This window comes from Balaenoptera physalus (assembly GCF_965194825.1).
Source record: "Balaenoptera physalus genome assembly, chromosome: 13".
Lineage (NCBI taxonomy): Eukaryota > Metazoa > Chordata > Mammalia > Artiodactyla > Balaenopteridae > Balaenoptera > Balaenoptera physalus.
The window spans coordinates 102813104-102833100 of NC_138892.1; the positions used below are offsets into that span (position 1 = coordinate 102813104).

Consider the following 19997-nt stretch of genomic DNA (forward strand, 5'->3'; position numbering starts at 1 on the left):
GAGCTGTTTGTGGGTGGAGGAGGATGAGGGCTGTATACCCAAGAGAAGAGTCAGTCAGTCTCATGGAAGTGGGGCGTGTGCGTGTGTAGAGGGCTGGGGGAAGGAGTACGTTTTGCTCACAGTCGCATCGTCATGCTTGTTCCCGTCGGTGTACTTGCAAAACAGGTTATGACTAACTAGCTAACAGAACAGCTTTGACCAGTTATGTTGTAGATGCGTCATGTCCTCATGACACAGAGGGAGGGACGTTGATAACCTCAGTCTCATCAGTCACACACCAAACCACCGTGTAGGATGGGCTGCCAATGAGTAGGTTTCATCTGGGCACCTTATCCAAGTCCTGATCTGTGGTTTTTGTTGTGGAGGGAAGTACTTCCTGAAATGAATTTCTTGTTCTTTTTTTTTTTTTGTCCCTGGTCTTCATTTTTAGGACCTTGGATCTGAGCATTGAATGTAAATGCTGTTTGTTAAAAGTCCTCTTTAAAGAGGTGAGGGACGTTCAGAATGTCCTGGCAGCAAGGGACTTATGGAGTAGTCTGGGCTGTCCTTCTCCCTTTCGTACCGTAGAGCCTGCTGGTTAAAAGTGTGCACTGTGAGTACGTCACTTACTAGCTGGTGACCTTGGGCAACTTACCTGACCTCTCTATGCCTGTTTTCTCATCAGTAAAAACAGGACAACAGTAGTACCGACCTCAGAGTTATCATGAAGACGAAATGAGTCGTTACACGGAAAGAGCTCAGAACAGTGCCTGGCACATGTCAGGTGCCAGCTGTTAGTGCTGTAGTTGTTCTAATGATTAGGGCAGGTCTGTGCTCAATTCACAGGGGACTCCACTCTGTTCAAAATTCACTCACAAGCAACGATTCTTTCATTCCCCACATTATTACCTCCAGATGTTTACTGAGCCCCTATTGCATCCAGAGTTCTGTGCTAGGAATACAAAGATATAAAAGGCAAATTTTCTGACCTTCTTGAGGATTTCCCTAAGTGGTTAGAAAAGGCTTGGTATAGGAATAGGACTTTAGCTGGATGGGATTTAGACAAGTGGAGAGAACATTCCAAGCAGGGGTGACTGTGAGCAAAGGCACGAGAGAAAGTTAGTTTGGAGATAGGTCTGGCTAAAAAGGAATGTTCTTATCTGATGGATGAATTAGGGAGCAGAGATAAGTAACAGCCAGATATGGAAGTCTTTGAATGCCAAGTTGTTTGTAAGTCCCAAGACAATGAAGGTTTTGAGTAGCAGAGTGACCAGTGAAATAAAAGTGTTATAAAGGGTCACATGCAGTGGAAAAGGAGTTAGGGATCCATCCATCCAATCATCCATCCATCCATCCATCCATCCATCCATCCATCCATCCAATCATCTCTCCATCCATCCATCCATCCATCCATCCATCCAATCATCTCTCCATCCAGCCATCCAGCCATCCACCATCCATCCATCCATCTGCCCATCCATCCTTCCCCTGACATTGCATTTATCCTAACCATAGCCAGAGTGATCTTTCTGATGTAATTCTAACCATGTTGCTCTCCTGCTTTAATGTTATTATAACTTGTGAACACTGCGTGTTAACAGAGTGGGATTTGGGGTGGGTATAGCATTTAGGAGAGACGTATAGGGGCAGAAGGGAGAACCACTCCAAAGACCAAAGATCAGAAAAAGCAGGTCACCTTCTAGAAGCTGCGGGTGGTTCAGTCTTTCTGGTGTGTGTGTGTGTGTAGTGACTTGCAGGAGATGATTGATACTGGGAAGACTGACAGGAACGATAGTCAAGAGCCTTGTAGGCCACGTTAAAAAGTGTGTTCCGTAAACTAGAAGGATCCTTTCTTTGCCCCTCAAATCCCACCGCATAGTTGGCCACCTCTTGGGACTATGTGGGTGGAGAAGGAGCAGGCGGAGGCAGGCAGTCCTTGATCTCAGGTGGTTGATGATCTGAAACATCCAGGACCAGCGGCTGATTGCAAGGGACCATGCAAATGATTGCCTTTCTCCCTGCAATCTCCTTTCCTCTCTTGCCCATTTGAAGATGCTTACTCATCTTTTCTGGATGCATCTCAAAAGGTGTGTATGCTGGGGAGCCTTTCCTGATAGCTTTAGGCAGAGCACTTCTGTAGGTCTTTGTTCAGATTCCAACTTTAGCTCTTCTCTTATTCCTGGAATTATCTCCTCATTAGTCTATTTTCCTTGCTTACTAATCTGCCTTCCCTGTGGGCACCTAGGGGTTGGTGGCAAGGAGCATGTTCTGTTTACCTTGAGTTTCCAATGTATTATTCAGTGCCTGGGAAGTTAAATGGTTCTGGAATGAATAGAGATGTGGAAGTTTAGATATATGTACACTCTCCCCGCCTCCCCGACCCCCGCCCCCCGACCCCAATGGCCAGTTGTACCTGGAGCATGACGTGAGAGTGTGTGCAGTGGAGGAGGGGCCGGGAGGGGGAGGGCGGGCCGTGGGTGGGTGCTGGGAGATGAAGCAGCTCAGACAGGTAGGTGGGGCTCAGATGATGAAAGGTCCTGTGCACCAACTAGACAATTTGGTCTTCTTTCTAAGAAGAGTGGGAAACCACCGCAAGGGAGTAACTTGGTCACATTGTTTCAAAATGGTAACACCAGCTGCATCATGAGCTGCAGGAGAGCTGCATTGTGAGCCTGAGCCTGACCCGAGGATCAAAGGGGAGATCAGTGGCAGGGAGGCCAGTTAACTCTTCCTTATCCAGGTTCAAGGCAGGGATGCAGACTGTGGCGGTATCATCATCAGGAAGGGGGTGTTTGAACATCGGGGGAGAGAGGGCTGTTTTTGAGCGAGGCCGTGAGATGAGCAGAGCTGAGGAGACAGGTCTACAGATGGTCCTTTCGTGGGGAGGGGACCGGAGGGTGGTCCTTCTGTCACTTTGGCCGCATTTGGGGGCTGAGAAAAGTGACATTCAGCAGGACCTATGGGGCAAAGGGTGGGGCGATCAGCAGGGCCATTGGGTCCAAATTTTGAGCTTAGAATATCAAATTTTGACTGTTGTCCTGGGTCAAATTCATGCAGGAAAGCAGGGTGAGACCTCGGTGGAAGGGTTGACTCTTAAATGAAATCCATCCATCCCTGGATTCTTGGGAAGGCTCCAGGTGAGCCTCTCAAAATCTGAAAGTGCCCAGGTCACTCTGAGACTTCCCGAGGGCCTGCCTGTCAGTAGGACCACCCCTGCCCAGTGTCTTGTCCTTGGCCTGGGAGGGTGTGGATACTCTGTCCCCCTCAGGGCAGCCCTGGCCTGTCTGGTTTTGCCAGAAGTAGTGGCCTCAGAAGGCTGGTGACGGGGGCTGCCCTATTTTTCTGGGCATCTCACACTCACTTGCCAGTGGTTAGCGATGAGACAGCAATGATGCCATGAGGGAAACTTCGAGGATAAGCCCTGTTGCCCGGAAGTCCAGCTCCCACAGGAAACCTCTTCCTGCTGCTGTCTCTCTCGGAGGCTCTGGCAATTTCTCAGGCCCTGATGACTCATGTCGCCCTCCTCTGTGCCTGGGGAGCCCACTGCCTGCTCTTTCTCTGCCCAGCCTGGCACTGCCTTGCTCTTGACTGTGTCGCCTGGTCCCCTTGCTCCAGTTTTCCCACCATCACCTACTGCCTGAGCTTTTCTCACTCTCACTAGCTCGTCACATCCTCCTGTTGCCCTTCTGCCCTCCTAGCTCTGAACCTTTGCTGGGACCCAGAAGATTCTTGACACACTGTCTGAGAGGTGTGGCATGATTTGAAGGGTCTGGAAACCACTCCCGCCTTTCAGCACCTCCCCCTCACCTAACTGGGTGCACAGTGCCCACCGTTAGATGGTGTTCCTTCAGGCAAAGGCCCTGCCCTGTAAACATGCGGGTCTAGTGAGGTCTGCAGAGCCTTTAAAGTTTTCAAAATGCTTTCACTCAGATTATCTCAGGATGTCAGCACGGGCTATTTGTACTTTGGGGTAGGTTAGCTTCTTTGCCATGGCAGTGAGGGTTGGAAGCCCCTGGTAGTGGATGGGGGGTGGGGTGGGTGCAGGCTTACAATATGGGGACCCAGGCTGGGGAGGGGCCTTGGGCAGCCTAGGGAAGGGACAACAAAAGGGCAGGACCGAAAAACAAGTTCTCTCTGTTTTTCCATTTAGATTTGGGCTGTTCCCTGCCCCAAGACTCTGTTCTTTTCTCTGAAAATCTCCAATCCTGCTCCTTCTCCGTCTGCCTCCGTAGCACAACCTGAGGTGCCTGCAGGCCAACTGGGTGATGGAGCTTAGATCCAACTAGGAGGGGTGGAGTTCATCCTGGAAATACCTGGCTCTCCAGGGTAAAGAAGTGTGTGGTGGTCCCAGATGAGTAAGGAAACCAGCTCCCCTGTAGTGATGGGGGTGGACAGCAGGGGCTTCTCCTGTCTCATCCAGGAATCCAACAGGAAGCACATAGTAACCAGCAGACGGGGGCAGGGGGGAGTGGAGCAGAGAAGTGTGGGTGGGCAGAGATGGGTGGAAGGGCAGACACTGCAGCCCCGAAGTGGGACTCGTTAACAACCCTCACATTTTCTGTAGCTCACATGCTTCTAAGGAATTTTAATCTTTTCTCTTGTTCTATCATCACACTCCCCTATGAGGAAAGAAACAAAATGACCCCCTCCCCCCAATGATGGGAGGAAAAACTAAGCTCAGAGGAAAGACAGTATTTTTACAGAACTGTGGCCATGCCAGGACTAGGCACCCAGGGTCGTCCTGGCTTGGTGTGGGGCAGGGTGCTGGTGGCCGCTCCTGGGGGGGGTCATGGGTGGGGGCACGTGGCTAGGTCGACCCTCGTGCTTCTCAGGTGGTCTGGGCTACCCCCGTGTAGTCCCAAATCACGGTCTGGCATTTATTGATTTTTTATTCTCGGTCTGACAAAGACTGTCCACCGTGGCCTTGGACCACCACTCGGACAGGCTGCAGGTGCCTCCAAACCGCAAGCCAAGACCAGGATGGCCCTCCTTCCCTTCATTTCCTCCCGCCCCGCAAAAGGGCAGCCCCCCTAATCACGCGCCCCTGAGGCTCCACTGGCCTTCAGCGTCTCCACAGATGGAGCAAATCAGAATATTCAGAAAAACTCAAGTTTCAAAGAGATGAGGGGTAGGAAGCAGGGCAGGAACAAGGTTGGAGAATACATGTCCCAGCTTTCAGTTCATGGTAAAGATTTTATACTCAGGCAATGGGACCCTTTGAAGGGCTTTGAGAGGGAGGGTGGAGTAAAGTGAGGTCTCATCTTGAGGGGTCCCTCTCAGGGTGGAGGAGGAGGAGGGACTGGGGGGCAGATGTGGATGTGCGGACGCGCTCCTGCCCGGGGGGGGCCACGCTGTCCATGCTCAGCGGAGGCCTCTGGTCATTTCCATCTGGTCACACTTGGACAAGGTGTGGAGGGCTGTCCTCTGCCGCCACCCTAATGCTCCTGGAGGCTAATGAAGGTCCAGACAGTTGGAAGATGGGCTACTCACATATGGGGCGATCAGTTGGGGTGGTCATTTGGGGAGCTGAGCGAAGGTTTGGGATATAGAAGGAGCCCCTTAGACTGGACAGTCACGGGCCGTCACCAGTAGGTTATCTTCCCTCAGGGACGCCGGACAGTCAAGGCTGCTGCTTGAGTCCCACCCTCTACGGCTCCCTGCTGACCAGTGGGGTCCGCTGCCTGAAGCTCGGAGGCCTTCCTTGGCCAACTTGACGTTTGTCTGTGTGGCCCTACACCTCCCTCTGCACCAGCTCAGCTTGTAGCATCTCAGTCATGTCTGGGGTGGAAGGAGATTAGCTCTGCTTGTAGTATCTGAATATTCCCGTCTCACCTTGATTAGTAGCTTTCTGAAACAAGAATGTGCTGCGTTTGGGTTTTCTGGGTTCCTAAGGACCAAAACTGCAGGTGGCCTAGAGCTAGAGGAAGAAGCATGTTCCAGCCAGCAGGAGGAATCGATGCAAGGTCCTGGCAGGGAGGCACTGTGATGCGTCAGAGAGACTGAGAGCAGAACAGTACGGCTGGAACTCAGAGCTCCGCCAGGACACGGGGCAGATGAGGCAGAGACGGGAACAGGCCGAATTCCACAGGGTCTCACAGCCCAAGAACGTGGGAAGCACCAGAAGTCTCCACACAATAGGCCTCATGGCCTGATTGACATTTTGAAAGGACCCCCTTGTGGGGAACAGTGGTGGGGAGCAAGGATGGAAGTGGGGGGGGTGTTGGGAGAGTGTGGAGTAAGACAGGTGAGCAAGGACGGTAAGTTGGACTAGACTAAGGTGGTCATGGACGTGGTGGAAAACAGATGGATTTAGGAGGTATTTCAGGGGTGAAATTCATAGGATCGATCACAGATCGGATCCGGGGTGTGAGGGATGAAGGCTGTCAGGGCTGCCTTCAGATTTCTTGTTCGTGGACTGAGCGATGGTGGTGGCATTCATAGCGATGGGGATACTGAAAAAGTGTCATGTTGTGGAGAAGGTCGTAAGTTTGGTTTTGGACGTGTTGACTTTGAGGGGCCTCTGAAACATCCAAGCTGAGATGCCAGGTGGGCAGCGGGGTATATGGGTCTGGTGGCTAGAGAAGAGTCATCGTTAAAGGTTAAATTTTGAGAGTCATCAGCATAGAGGTGATAATTAAAGTCATTGGCATGGATGCGAGTTCCCAGGAAGAGAGCTGAGTGTAGAGAGGAGGCCCCAGGTCCAGGCCTTGTGAAAAATGCATCTAGTTGATCCAGAGACGGTAAGCTATGCCTCGCCCTCAGGGCACCCTACCATTCTGATTCCAGTTCCAGTGTGTGGGGTTTTTCCCCACACCAAGCAGTTTTGCAACACCAGCTGGGTGTCCTACAATTCAACTCATTTCCGACACTGTCTAGCTGGAGACAGCATCGGATTGCACAGGTTAAAGGCTCAGTCCTACAGGACTACTCCCTACCCCAGACCTCCTTCAGATGCCAATTGCAAGTCGAGGTTGTCACCTGTGCTTGAGATCCACTGGCTGTAGATGGAGGTTCCTATGACCCCCTCCTTGGGTTCAATTAATTTGCTAGAGTGGCTCACAGAACTCAGAGAAACATTTTGTTGATACTTACTAGACTACTGGTTTGTTACAAAAGGATACAATTCAGGAAGCTCCACATGGAAGATGGAGAGGAGGAGGTAGTGGGAAGGGGCCTGGAGTTCCATGCCCTCTGGGTGTGCTATTCTCCCCACATCGCCACGTGTTCCCCAACCTGGAAGCTCAACGAACCCCCTCCTTTTGGGGCTTCATTCCATGGGCATGATTGATTACATCCTTTTGGGGGCTTCATGACATAGGCACAATTGATTAAATCTCTGGTCACTCCTGGTGACTGAGCTCAGTCTCCAGCCCCCTCCCCTCCCAGGAGGTAAGGGGGTAGAAGGGGGAGGGGGGACTGAAAGTTCCACCCTCTCATCACAAGGTTGATTCCCCTGGCAACCAGCCCCCTTCCTTAGGTTACAGAGGGGCTTTCCAAAAGTCACCTCATTAACATATAACAAAAGACAGCTTGATGTTCTCCACATTTAGGGAGTTCTAAGGGTTTTAGGAGCTCTGTACAAGCAACAGAATGAAGACCAAATTGTCTGTTTCTTATAATAAGTCACAATATCACACCCCCAGAGCCCAGGAGGGTAGCTAAGCCACAAACACCCACGGATCTCTTGCTCAAGGCAGCTTGTGCTAAGAGCCAAGGGAATGACGTGAAAGGAAAATCAAAGAGGAGTCAGTATTGCTAAGAGAGCTCTCTGGAATGTCATTATTGCCTGGAATGTCTTTCTGGAGCTGGAATGGCGGAACCATATGCTGTGCTCTAATCATTGATTGTGGGGAGAAGGTGGACGTGAGAATATGGCCCCAGGCAGCTGTGATCCACGTGTCAGAGGGCAAGCGGAGGGGCCAGCCAGGATGGCCAGCAGAGCCCTGGAGGCCAGCCTCAAACCCCAGGTGGCACCTTTAGGGGATGGTGGCTCCCGGTCAGTGGTTTGACAAAAGCTTTAGGCTGACTCTGAATCTGAGCTACCCAACTCACAGTTGTGTGAATGTGAATTGCTGTCGAGGAAAGGTGCACGTTGACTGAGCATCCCCGTTATCACCTGCCCAGGTAGGCATCAGGATGGTCTCCGGCTGTTTAGACATGCACACGGAGGTTTCCAGGCCTTCGCTGGGGTGTAGAGGCCTGTTCTCAGTTCTGCCCTGGGCAGAAAGGCACAAGGGGAGAGGGATTAGCAAGACTGGGGACCAAGGAAGGAAGCCCGTCCCTGATACCCTCAGCTGGAGGCCCCCCAACCCCCGTCACACCACCAGCACGATTGCCCACTCCTGCCCCTCTGTGTTCTGTCCCCTGCCTTCCAGATGCTTCAAGACCCAGCTTCAGGTTTAGTTCCTCCTGAAGCCACTTTGACTTTGCACCTTTCTGGTCTCCCTCAGTATAGACCAGAGCCCACAGTCTAGAAACAAATTATGGAATCTTTACTTGCTTGTCATAATTGCGTTTCCTGCACATCAGCGGTATCTTCACAAAGAGATGATACATTTCTTAAGCACAGGGACCCGATGTCCCAGTTATCCCGAAACTGCCTGGCAGAGAGCTGGGCACATAGAGGGCTGCTCCACAACCCGGTAACTGACCAGAGGCTCTGTTTCAAGAGACCAGGAAGAGCTGCCTTTTCCACATTCGTTCGTTCGTTCATTCATTCATTCATTCATTCGGCAGGGGCTAAGGGCTGAGCTGGATGTATAAGGTGTGATTTGTGCTCACGCGGAGTTTAAAATGAAAACATACGAACAATGATAATAACCACTTTTTTATTGCATACCTGTAGTCTAATGACTGTCCGGGTGCTTTGCATGTGTACCTCTCATTCTCACTCTCACTCCATCCTACAAGTTTGGGATTCTCCTTATTTTACAGTTGAAGAAACAGGCTCAGAGGCCTCAGAGCCAGCACGTGACAGAGCTGAGGTGTCAGCCCAGGTGCCCTGAAGGGCTGCTCTGGGGGGGCCAGGGGGCAGCAGGGGCATGGGGACCCTTCAAGGGCCCTGGAGGTGGTGGCCCTTTGGTCAGAGGTTGCCCCTGCCCTGCACCCACTCTTGGTCTGTCCTCGCTGTCTCCTCGAGGGGTGTGAGGGCTGCCAGGGTGCCCGCTGGTCTTGCTGCCTCAGGAGGGACCCTGAAGGCTAAGCCTTTGGCATTAATTCAGGCTGGCTCTCCAGGCAGTGCCCCGCCCACCCTGCCCCCTGGGTGCCACCCCTCTCCTCTCGTCTGGGAATCATAAGAGATTATGACAGCTGTCATCGGGAGGAGTTCCTGCTGGTGGCTCCGTGTGTGTGTGTGTGTGTGTGTGTGTGTGTGTGTGAGAGAGAGAGAGAGAGAGATGGGGACACCCCCAGCCCTGCGGCCAGCGTGAACCTGGCTAAGCCTGTGAGGAGTGACCGGGGTGAGGGGACAGCTGTGGGGAGACGTGGCCGCCGTCTTAGGGTCGCCCTGGTGTCCCCGCCTCAGTGCCTCAGTTTCTCCGGGTCCCCGGGTTTCCCATCCCCTGAAGCTGCTGTCCCCCTTTGTCCTTGCCTCACACAGATATCCCCCTGCTCTCTGGCTCGCCACGCCGTCTGTGCCCCCCGGCAGTGGTCAGAGGGGGCCAGGGCCCCAAACACGGACAGCAATGCCTCCAGGTGCCGGGTCCCGGAGTTCGGGGTCTCCAGGGCCGTCTCACCCGACGTTCCAGCCAGGCGTCCGGTGGAGGGAGCTCCCCAAACAGCTCTGCGAGTACTGGGGTAGGCGGATGGGCCGGCCTGTGCGGGGGTCCCCAGGAAGCCTGTGGACTGGGGGTTCCTCCACCTGGGAGGCAGGTGTCGGGGGAGGGGTTTCTGTTAGGACCTTTTCCTCTCCTGTCTCTCCGAGTCATGGTGACACGCTGTCCCAGCAGCGCCGGGGCCCTCTGGTCAGAGGAGGACCCGGAAGGCGGGCGTGTGAAAGGCCAGGGGGCCCCGCCTGTTGGTCTGCAGACTCCCCGGCTCCCCTCCCTCAGGTCGGAGGAACCAGACCTCTGCTGGGGCGGCTCCGAGGCTCTCTCCTGTGCCTGGCGCTTCATCTGGTTGCCCAGGTGACCTCTCAGGGGGCTGCAGAGGCAGCTGGGTATCAAAGCGGTAATAAACAGGGAAACACCCAAGGGGGGGGAGGCAAGTCCCTCCCCCCACTCTGCCTCGTGCTTTCTCCTCCTCCTCTCCCAACCTCCCACCTCGGGGAGCAGACAGGAGTGGACCGCCGCCGTCTCTGGCAGGGTCCTCGCCAGTGGCTGGAGAGGAGGAGGAGGAGGAGGAGAGGGAGGAAGGGGAGGAGGAGGAGAGGGAGGAGAGGGAGGAGGGGGAGGAGGAGGAGGAGGTGGGGCTGTGAGGGGCAGAGTGTACAGTGAATCCCCGAGGGGTGGGGGCAGGGGTGGGCCAGGCGGCTAGAAATCGGGCTTTGTTCCAATGGATCCAGAGAACCTGCCGGTGAGTATTGCGTGTTTGCAGGAGGGCCGCACATCTGCAAGGAGGAGGGGGTGTCGTGGTGTGTGCGGGGGGCCCGCGTGTCAGAGCGCACTCGGGTGACGCGCGTGTGCACAGTGTGTGCGGGCGCGTCCGCAGGAAGGCCGAGTGCGGGATTGTGCGCACGTGCGGGAGCGGGCGTGGGGCTCGGGGCGCGAAGGGAGGCGGGCGGTGGGATGCGCGGCGTTCGCGGCGCCTGCGCATCCGGGTACCGCAGCGTGCACGTGTGCGTGGGCGCCGCAGAGGCGGGCGGCCGGGGCCCGGGCTGGGCCAGGGTAGAGGGTGGAGGCGCCGCGGGCCCGTCGTGGCCGATGAACTGGGGCCCCTCTGTCCTTTCCTTGGGTCCGGGAGGGCCTGGCTTCCAAGCCCCCTCCCGGGGGTCCAGAGCGCAAGGTCAGCCTCCCGCGCCTCTCGCCCCTCCCTCACTGGACCCCGCCGCCCGTGTCCTGTTCTCTCCGGCCAGGTCATCAACAACTATCTGGAAGCCAGCGAGCCGCTGTCCTGGGAGCCCCGTCTGAGCCGCATGCACTTCCACGACAACCAGAGGAAGGTCGACTACGTGCTCGTCTACCACTACCGGAAATGCGGGGCGCACCCCGGCCACGACTCCCCTGGCCACTCGCTGGCGATGGTCTCCAATGGCGAGACGGGCAAGGACCCCGACGCGGGAGCTGCCGGTGACATTGAGCTGGGGCCGTTCGACGCCCTGGAGGAGGAGAGGAAGGAGCAACGGGAGGAGTTTGAGCACAACCTGGTGGAGGCCGGGCTGGAGCTGGAGAAGGACTTGGAGGTGAGGTCGGGCAGGTGCAGAGGGTACGGCGTGGGATGGCTGAGCAGGCTGGGCTCCTGCAGGAAGCCTTGGTTTTGCTCTGGCGTTTGGCATTGTTTTTTTTTTTTTTTTTTTTTTTCTGGTGGGCAAACCAGATTTTCTTGCTCAAAGATTTGAGGAAGAGTTTTGGGATCCCCGGTGCTGGTGGTGGGGTGCCCATCTGCTCTGTGGAAGTTGGCTTAGTTAGAGACAGAAGACATTTCTTGCTGGCTCGCCATCCTCTGGCCTTTGTAATGGTTTCCTTCGAATGAAGACCCGGTTTGCCTGTTGAATTTTGGATTAAAATTCCTGTATAGAAGAATTACATTATTAAGGAATGTGTGGGAATTCCCTGGCGGTCCAATGGTTAGGACTCCACGTTTTTCACTGCTGAGGGCATGAGTTTGATCCCTGGTCAGGGAACTAAGAGCCTGCAAGCTGCGCAGCCACAAAAAAAAAAAAAAAAAAAAAAAGGAATGTGTTTGCCTAGGGCCTTCAGGGAGTTGGTTATTTGGGAACTGAACATCAGATATGTTTTATCTACTTGTGAGCTATATGTATTCTGACCTCTGATCAGTAGCCGGCCTTTGGAAATCCATTTGTCTACGTGTTCGTCCGTCCATGCATCCATTTTGTCACTCACTTCTCCATGCATTTCTTCACACCATACTATCCTTTAAAGATGACCTGCCTCGCCATCGCCTCCAAACTCATCTCCTACCCCTCCCACCCTCCCGTGCTGGCTCCAGCCCATGGGCCTTATCTGGGTTGTATGTTGGTCACTGTTACTTCAGGGCCTTTGCACTGGTTGTCCCCTCTGCCTTGGGCGCCCATCTTCAGACCTGTGCATGCTCAGGCCCTCACTAGACTTCTGCTCGAATGTTACCTCCTTCCAGACCTCTTCCTTGACCGTCTTAGGTAAAGTACCCCCAGCCCTATCATCCTGTTCCTTGACTCTGTTTCACTTTTCTTCATCATACTTAGCACCTGAAATAACATGGTAGATTTGTTTATTTTTTAATCTGTGACCCTACTGGCTCCATGAAGGCAGGGGTCTTGTTTGGTTCACTGCTGTATCCCTAGCACCTAGGACAGAGTCTGGCACATAGTAGGAGCTTAACCAGTGCTAGATGAATAAATAAGTGATGTCCGTGAGTCTCAGGTTCCTCATCTGCAAAATAATAGACGTCCTGCAGGAGTGTAGTTTTATATGCCCCCTCATTAGAAGGGGCAATGAAAACATCTGGCACAATGTCTGGTACGCAGTAGGTGCTCAATAAATACTCATTATGATTATTGAAGAGGGTGTCATGCTGAGGGGTGGGGTGACATTCTCATCAGAAACGTGTTTTGTGAGATTCCCATTAATGCCATCCCCAAACTGGAAGGGACCCCCCAGAGGTCATTCATCCATTTTTTATGTGGCCCGGCTCAGACCCCTGGTGCGGACCTGTGCTGCTCATTCAGACTCTTAAACCAGGAGCCCCTCCTCTCATTATTCTTTGCGCCACTGTAGGGACATTGTGCCCTTTTAGGGCTACTCGGGGCTCCCTTGCTGGGGGAGTGCTGACTTTGACTTTTGGAAACCCAGAGCTTGCTTGGTGCCTCTGATTGGGGTCTGGTGGGAAGGTTTCTTTAGGTAGCGGTGTGTTTGGAGGGCCATACAAGGAGCTCTTGACACCACCACCGTGGGAGGCTGCACCTTCTCTGGGTGTCAGGGAGTCAAGGAGGCTCAGGGAGCGGAGGCCTGGGCCTCGTGTGGCTGCCGAGTTGGGAGACAGCAACCTGCTCCAGAGCTGGACTCTGGAGTCTGAGGCCAGATGTTCACATCCCAGGCCTGGCATCTGCCAGCCTCATGACTTTGGGCAAGTGACTCGATCCTTTTGAATCACAGTTTCCTTGTCTGTAAAAAGGGAGTAACAATACATTCTTCATTGGTTTGTGAAGATGAGGTAAGACAACCAAGTAAAGTATCTAGAATAGTAACAATGAGTGTTACTGCATTGTTATTATTGAGAGTTGCCAGATTTAGCAAATAAAAACTCAAGATGCCTAGTTAAATTTGAATTCAGATTAACAGCAAATAATTATTTTAGCTTAAGTGTGTCCCATGCAATATTGGGGGCATACTTGTACTAAAAAATTGTTTGTTGCTAATCTGAAATCCAATGTAACTGTCCTTTAACTCCTACTACTGCTGCTAGTATCGCCACCGTCTTTGCAGCCCTCCAGCGTGTTTCATTTTGGATGCTATTGGATTTTCCTGGCTTTGGCTGGGAATTAGGAGGGCCCAGAGGTAGCTCTTAGGACTGACTAGTGTTAGGTGGGGCTGCGGAGTGTGTCCTGGACTGTTGTTCCTGTTGTGTACCCACCCAAAGCACCTCCTTCCTGGCCCCTACCCCGGGCTTCAAGGCTGACTTAACTGTTCTTTCTTGGGGCCTTTCCAAGCTACTCAGCCTTCCCCAAGTCCCTTCTGTCATCAGGGCTTCCACCACTCATGTAGCCATCGTGACCTACTGTCTTACAGTGTTTTTTTTTTTTTTTTCTTTCTCTTTTCTAAAAATTAATTATTCTTATTTGCTTTGGCACCTCTGATGCAGAGTTGAGTTAATTACAGTGCTCAGTCATGGTGCATTATTATCATTGGTCTGCAAAGGTCTTTCTTGTGACTTTTTAAAATACCCCCTGCCCTTCACTCTTCACTGCCTGCTCCTTCCACAGGCAATCATTCCAATGCCTCGTGTTTCTGGGAAATGCATAGTGTCATTTTCACTGTATGCAGTTTTTTTTTCATTAAAAAAATAGACGTTATTGTTTAGAACAGTTTTAAATTTACAGAAAAATTGGACAGAGAGCTCCCCTGTCCCACACACCCAGTTTCCTCTGTTATTAATATGGTACGTTTGTCACAATTAATGAGCCGATATTGATACACTGTCATTAAGGAAAATCCCTGCTCTGTTCAGATTTCCATAGTTTTTACCTTCTCTCTTTTTCTCCTCCAGGATCCCAGCCCAGATCCCACATTATATTCAGTGTCATGTCTCCTTAGGCTCTTCTTGGTGGTGATAGTTTCTCGGAACTGTATGCGTTTTTGATTTACATAGAGGAGCTCTGTTTTACAACCCATTCTGCTTCTTTCTTTTTCCTCCCAGCACTGTATTTTTCGGACCATTCACATAGTGCACGTGCATCTAATCCCTTTTTTCTAACCGATGAGCGCTTGTTTACCTAGTCGCTCCCCAAATGATAAAGAGCACCTAGTTGCCACCCAACAGGGTTGCGAATGAATTGTCACCTCCTTCAGGGCAGTGTCCCGTGATCTGCTCCATCTCTCGCCGCCCCCCCCCCCCCCCCAGCCCACATGCCATGTTGGTGCTAAACCCTGGTTCGAGCTGGAGACCGTGAGGGTCTGAACAGCTTTCTCGGGGCCTGTTGGGGTGTGAACCGTTCTTCTGTGCGTCAGGACGCTCAGCCTCTGGCTGTGAGCAGCAGCCTGGAACCGGCCCCTCACGGGGTCGGGGACGTTGCTCGGCTTCACCTGGCGGCCGTTTGGAGAGCAGGTGCAGCGGCCCCACCTGCGCGGCTGTCCCCACTCTTCCGGGCTGGACCGCCTCTTAGGCTCTAGTTTCACTCTGATTTGAAGACAAACGGAGAGGAAATGGGTTTCTGTCAGACACCCATGAAGAATATTCACTTAACCTTACAGACTGAAAGAACTTTGCAGCCACCAAACTCTACTTGATTGAGTATCGTGGAGTTCATTTCGACCCTAGTTGGTATCTGGCCGTGCTTTAGACAGGAGGAGAACTGATGTGTACTTTCCGTTTGGTGTTTCACTTTTCATTTTGTGTACGTATTGCCATGTATTGACAAGGTCCATGTTCATGTTTTAAAGACTATTCAGTATTTATTGGATGACTAAACCACAGTTGGCTCTGTTTTCTTACGTTTGGTCATTTGATTAGAATTTCATCTAAAGACCTCACTGGAGGGACTTCCCTGGCGCTCCAGTGGTTAAGACTCTGCGCTTCCACTGCAGGGGGTGAGGGTTTGATCCCTGGTCGGGGAAGTAAGATCTCATATGCCACGTGGCGTGGCCAAAAAAAATTTAAAAAAATGAGACCTCACTGTAGGTGTCTGTGGATGACAGAGACCCCTGCATCCTCACTGCCAGTTCGGATAAATGAGGGCCCCCTGTTGGGAGTTGAGCATCAGTGCTGAATGGGAGGCTAATGAAAGCAGTTGAGGGACTTACCCAGCCTCGAGCCTCCAGACAGGCTGTAGAGCGGGTGGGCTGAACAAGGCCTCCTGTGACTCACCTCCTCCCGAGCGCTCCCAGACCTCCTACCCTGAGTGAGACTGAGCCCGAGGGACGGAGGCAGAGACTCAGATGGCACCAGGGGGAATCCAGAGCCAGGAGCGAGCCCCAGAGCCTGGAGCATGTGACGCACTTGGTGGGCCTGGAGGGCCTGCTTGTGGACTTGGCGGTAAAGACCGTCTCCCAGCCTGCAGGCCCGGAAACGCCAGCAGGCGTGGCCCCAAACTTCATCTCTGTGAGCAGCCAACGTTCCCAACTGGGAGTGGAGAGGGGGCATCGACAGGGAGACCAGGCGGCCCCTGCTCGGCGCTGGCCTCCTGGGATTAGGGCGCCAGAGGGACCCACAGCAGGAGCTGCCTTTAAGCAGCGCACGGTCCTGCGTCTCCGGCAGCTCCGTGGGCTGCTGTTGGCAGAGTCGGGCGTAGAAGGGGCACAGTGCCAGCTGGGAGGTCCTGGAAGCCCACAGCTTCATTCAGGAGGCAGAACTCTCCTCTCTGACCTGGTGTCGGGTGGGACCCCGGGAACGACCAAACTCCTCTCTCTCTGCGGAGAGGAGGCCCCCTCCGCCAAGGCAAAGGATGACTCTGACACCTGACCCCTCACCCTGTAGCCCTGACGCCTGACACGTCAACCCAGGTTACTGTGCCGGCTCAAGAGGAGTCGTCTAGGGGACCTCTGAGGTGTGCGACCTTGTGACCTCCCAGTGGGGCTCATTTATGGGAGAAACTGGCGGGCTGGGAAAATCAAACGCTGCCTCACTCTCTTCAGACCAGAGCCCACTGTTTCTTGACCTTTGTCATCACCCCTTTTCAGGGAAGAGTTTTCATACGTCGGATTAAACAGCTGATGGGCACCTCCGTCCTCCTAGGCCCTCGGACAGTGGTAGGGCAGCTTTGGGAAATTGCTCTGTCTTTAGAGTGTGATGTGGTCTGTGGCTTTAAGGAAGGAAACTGTCTCTCCTGAGTGCCTTCTGTACGTCTCATAACGTGGGATCTTGCTTCCACCTGTGCATCCTCTTCGAGTCTCCGTGAATATCCCGCAAGGCGGGTGTGAGTCCCATCTTTTCGAGGAGAGGAGGAGACAGGCTGGGAGAGGCTAGTGACTGCCACGGTGACATCTGCCGAGTGATCCAGCTGGGATTTCAACCCCGGCTGAGACCTTCTGGGGGCTTTGCCATCCCAGGGAGAAGTGACAAGCCCTTGATAGCAGTTTCCTATTTTTCCTTCCCCAGAATTCACAGAGGTTCTCTGCAGGGGCCTGGAGATATTGATCTAGAAAAGGGGACTGCTTTAGGGGCACCTTTGCTTTATCCTCTGTTACAGGGGCACAGGGTGGGCGCAGAGCAGTGACCACCACCAGTTTGGGCCTTTTTCTCTCCTGAAGGCTGCGGTGGCCTCCCCGAAGGACCAGGCCAGCCCGGGTGACCATTTCTCCTCTTATGGTATCAGTTTGCAGCCCTGCAGATTATAGACAGTCAGACCTGCGCTGTCTTCTCTCTTACGTGTATAATCTTGCTTTGCTGGGAAGACTAGGACGTAGGAGATTCCCTGATCCTTAGGAAAACCGTGCTGCTTGCTTTTCTAGGGCGACAGCGTCCCCTGGAGGTCTTCCTGTCCCTCGCTCTGCCTCAGGCCCCAAGCAGGCTGTTGGGCGCTGGAGTGAGGGGAGTGGTGTATTTCTGTGGGCTGGGGGTTCCCACACCCCTGTTGACGCCATCATAGGATAAGTCTGTTTCCTCCTCAGGAATGGGATAGGGGTTTGCATTCTTAAGGAAGGCTATAGGGAGTGCAGGGAATGCGGCATCTAATCACGCGCCAGTCCATCCTGTTTCCTGTTGATGCTGCCGCGGTCTCACGGATGTGCGTGGCAGTCCCGCAGCTGTTGACTTGCACTAATGACTGGGGAAGACACGATGCTTTCCCCCTGGCTTTGGATGTGTTCCTGTCCCACTTGCCCCACTCTGAAGCCGTGTGCTGGAGCCCAGGGCGTCTCACCCGCCTCTTTCCTGCCCCGAGGGAACTTCAGAGAGCACAACAAAGACAGCTCCAGCAGCCCCTGCCCTCGGGACCGCACAGCTGAGCAGAGCAGAGCAGAGCAGAGCTGGGTGGACCCGATCTCCCAGGAGAGGCCTCCAGGCAGCCTGGGGGTGGGGATTCAGAGAGAAGCAAGGAGGGCAAGTCAAGTCCCCCAAACCTGGGTGAATATCAATTTCCTTTTTCAGAGTTTGTGATTAAAAAATTAACATTCATGAACAGTATGGAGGTGCCTTAAAAAACTAAAACCAGAACTACCGTATGATCCAGCAATCTCACTCATGGGCATATATCCAGAGAAAACTATAATTCGAAAAGATACATGCACCCCATTGTTCACAGCAGCACTATTTACAGTAGCCAAGGTATGGAAGCAACCTAAATGTCCATCGACAAATGAACGGATAAAGAAGGTTTGGTGCATATATATAATGAAATACTACTCAACCGTAAAAAAGAAGGAAATAATGCCATTTGCAGCAACATGGGCGGACCTAGAGATTATCATATTAAGCGAAGTAAGAAAGACAGAGAAAGACAAATATGTGATATCACTTATATGTGCGATCTAAAAAAATGATACAGGTGAACTTGTTTACAAAACAGAAATAGACTCACAGACATAGAAAACAAACTTGTGGTTACCAAAGGGGATGGAGGGGGAGATAAATGAGTTCGGGATTAACATATACATAGTACTATATATAAAATGGGTAAACAACAGGGACCTACTGTAGAGCACAGGGAACTATACTCAATATCTTGTGATAACCTATAAGGGAAAAGAATCTGAAAAAGAATATATCTATATGTATAACTGAATCACTGTGCTGTACACTTGAAACTAATACAGCATTGTAAATTAACTAATCTTCAATTATAAAAAAAAAAAATTAACATTCAATATTCTAATTTTATGCTCGTGATGTCCCCACTGGGATGGTTGGGCCAGCTCTCGTCCCCTTGATGTAGGAACAGAGGTCTCTTGCCAGCCTGCTGGGGAACAGGGCTGTGCCTGGAAACCAGGTCTCCTACCTCCTGTTCCCCCTCCCTTCTTACAGAGACTCTGCAGGGTGGTGTTTGGCCTACATGGTCCCCCTGCCATGCAGACAAACGCTGCCCAGGTTATCAAAGAAATGGCTCTGGTGAAAAGCGGGCCAAGGGTTTAAACAGAGGTAGATGGAGCTGGGGGCGGCTCTTCCTCAAGTCCTTTACGTCCGGGTGTCTTTCATTGATCAGTGAGTGAGCTTCTAGCAGTCCTAGGATTCCTCAAAAGGGGCTGGAAGGAGGTTCTGGGCTTTGATTATCCCATTCCCCCCTGTGGTAGCAGAGGGCAGGCATCAGTGGTTGACCTGCTGAGGGCTTCCGGCCTGGGCACCCCTTGGCCTGCTTGTGTTTTGCTGGTTTTCTGTTACCAGGGGCAATCTGTGAGGTACCCGGAAATGGGGTCCTGTGATACGTGAGCTGGAAGGGCTTGGAGTTTCTCTCAATTCCGTAAGAGGGTGGGAACCGCAGTCGAGAGGATGTGACTTGTACAAGCTCCCACTGCTAGTTACATCTTCAGCAGATGAGACCCTGATTGCAGAGAGTCTGTGCAGACGAGTAGGTCATGCGGGAGATGACCTCCTTCTGGTGGGTGCATCTTGCTTGCAGCTGAGCTGTCATCTTCCTGGCGGCAGCCTGGTGTCTGGGCCTCCGCGTATGACTGTCGGGGGTCCGTGGCTGGTGCCTGTTCTGACTTAACGCTGGGCTCTGCTGGTGGTTCAGTATTTTGTGTGTCACTCCTGCTCCTCTCATTTACATCAGCCTCTGTGTCTGGTGAAGAGAGGGTCGGGGAACAGTCGGCCCCTATCCTGCTAACCATCCCTCTTCGCGGCAGTGCTAGATATTTCGGTCTCCGAGACAAGCGTGGAGAAAGAAGGCCTTTCTCCACTGGTCGTTTGATAAATTCAAGGTCTTTGTCAGCCAGGGACTGCTTGGCTAGTCACTTCAGCTGTAACGATTCCCAAAAGGGAAGCAGCTGCCAGAGAAGACCCGCTGGGCTCCGTCTCTGGCCTCCTCTCTCCTGCCTCTCCCTTTAGCAGACGTTCACCTCCGAGGTGGGGCTGAGGCCTCTAGTCTGCTAGGCGAAGCAGACGTGACCACAGGGAGTCACGCGGTCAGGTCTAAAAGTGCAGTTACAGAGGTGGGAAGAGAGCGCTGGGAGAGTGACCCCGTGGCCTGGGTGACCGGGAGAAGTTCCACTCCTGCCCTGAAGCTCTAGACTGAATCACTTTCCCTCTCCCTGCCCCCAGATGCTTGGGGCCCA

General features: G+C 52.9%; 1 protein-coding gene and 1 long non-coding RNA gene across 7 annotated transcripts in view; one reads left to right on the forward strand and one right to left on the reverse strand.

Moving 5' to 3' along the window:
• LOC309641530 overlaps positions 1-19997 on the reverse strand; it is a 462249-nt gene that overhangs the window by 18834 nt on the left and 423418 nt on the right. The window lies entirely within an intron of this gene.
• The window catches only part of ANO2 (anoctamin 2), a 348333-nt gene that overhangs the window by 8990 nt on the left and 319346 nt on the right, over positions 1-19997 (forward strand). For 4 of the 6 annotated variants that reach the window (XM_082421522.1, XM_082421524.1, XM_082421521.1 and 1 more), the window contains exons 2-3: positions 9578-9774; positions 10991-11317. In XM_082421522.1, the coding sequence (XP_082277648.1) occupies positions 9578-9774; positions 10991-11317 (524 nt within the window). Of the gene's footprint in view, positions 1-9577; positions 9775-10428; positions 10492-10990; positions 11318-19997 lie in introns of those variants that run through there. The other 2 variants (XM_082421525.1, XM_082421526.1) reach the window with 2 other exon arrangements.